Source organism: Plasmopara halstedii (assembly GCF_900000015.1).
Source record: "Plasmopara halstedii genome assembly, contig: Scaffold_2364, whole genome shotgun sequence".
In the NCBI taxonomy this organism is placed as follows: Eukaryota; Oomycota; class Peronosporomycetes; order Peronosporales; family Peronosporaceae; genus Plasmopara; species Plasmopara halstedii.
Window position 1 is genome coordinate 130,229 of NW_020189271.1, and position 1,626 is coordinate 131,854.

The 1,626-nt window shown below is 40.2% G+C and overlaps 1 protein-coding gene across 1 annotated transcript; it reads left to right on the forward strand.

Annotated features, from left to right (window-relative positions):
* Positions 1-333: 333 nt before the first annotated feature.
* On the forward strand, positions 334-1,301 carry PHALS_03446 (aspartyl asparaginyl beta; the record flags this gene model as incomplete). Its single annotated transcript, XM_024717655.1, has 4 exons — positions 334-430; positions 496-869; positions 940-1,078; positions 1,141-1,301. 4 exons carry the CDS (start codon positions 334-336, stop codon positions 1,299-1,301), a joined length of 771 nt encoding a protein of 256 aa, XP_024583133.1.
* Positions 1,302-1,626: the final 325 nt, after the last annotated feature.

Consider the following 1,626-nt stretch of genomic DNA (forward strand, 5'->3'; position numbering starts at 1 on the left):
GTTATACTCTCAATTTAGTAAAAGAAAATTAAATGTATAACTACTGGCAGTCCAGCCACATACTGACTTCTTGTTTAGATATGGCCACACCATGGTGTGGTCACACCATCAAATGTAACTTTCACCATTCTGTGATCACCCCATCTTGTGTATCCATTCGTGAAACCCCTTTACAGTCTCCCAAGACGATTGGACCGCAAGTTTTTTTTCTGTGGCATTAAGGATTGTGAAAGATTTTACGACGTGGGTACCGATTGGCCAAAGTCAACGCCTGATGTCTTGCGATACACACTTTTATCTTATACGTATAATGCACCAATCGTTTAAGTGGGTATGAATGTTGAGGGTATCGTGACACATTCGAACGACATTGACTACATGAGTATTCATCGTGCTGCGTTGGTTCGCTCGGCATTATGCCTTACAACTGGTATGTAAATGTCAAATTTGTATGAAATGTATGACATTTAACATCCATCTATCACCTTTTACAAGCCAAGTGTCGGCCATCACCTACGCTCTTTTGTTTTCCAAAGCTTGAGTCCCACCCTCGGCATGACACAAAAAAGTTTGAATGGATTAAATCTATTGAAAGTAACCACAAGAAGATAACCACAGAGTATCTAGCACTTCAAGCACATCGCAATGAAATGAAAGTATCAAGTGATATGAACGACTACAAGATTCAGGACAAGGAGCATCAGCTGCATCAAGGCCATTGGGATTGGATTTCATATGTCACACAAGGTCGACGTCAAACAGATTTTGCGATACATTGCCCTACAACTGTTGAGATTCTCGAATCAATTCCTGGATTCATGACGAATGTGCCATTTGCCTACTCATTCTTTTCGGTATTAAAACCACAGGTGCAATGAATGACATATAGAGATGTATGTCGTGCTAGTTGAATGAATTTGATTAATGTCTATATGACAGTCTAGTATCAAAGCTCACTCTGCTCCGTGCAACATTCGTCTTCGTTGTCGCTTTCCGCTCATTGTGCCATCTGATTGTGGTATTCGTGTTGGCAACGTGTCTCGACAATGGCAAGAAGGCCAAGCACTTTTATTTGATGGTACAATTCTGATTGAAAGATACTTTTTGATAACAACGCTAACGTTTCTTTATCCTACTTAGATGCTTTTGACCACGAAGTATGGCACAATGGACATAAGGGAGATCGAGTCGTTTTGCTATTCGACATTTGGCATCCAGATCTCGTACAAGATGAGCGTGAGGCAATAACTGAAATGTTTAATGATGCAAAGGCCAAAGGGTGGCTTTCAAACGATGGATAACATTCTACAAGGTTGCATTAAAGCAGTAGCTCAGCAAACCCTTTTTCATGTTCGTGTGATTTCATGACTTTGCCACTTTTCAGATACGTCATCTTCTGATCTGCATTGATCTCTGCACACAAAGCATGAATATCATTTGCTTGATCTTCACTATGTGATGATATCATTTGTTGCTTCGTCTCTTCCTTCGTTTCCAATCGTCGTCGCTTCTGTTTCTTTTTTCCATCCAAACTTTTCTGCTTCATTTCCAATAATTTCCTATAAAATAGTTTTTCAGCACACAATGTACACGCTCGGACTTTGACTAAACAGCGCTTTCGCTCTC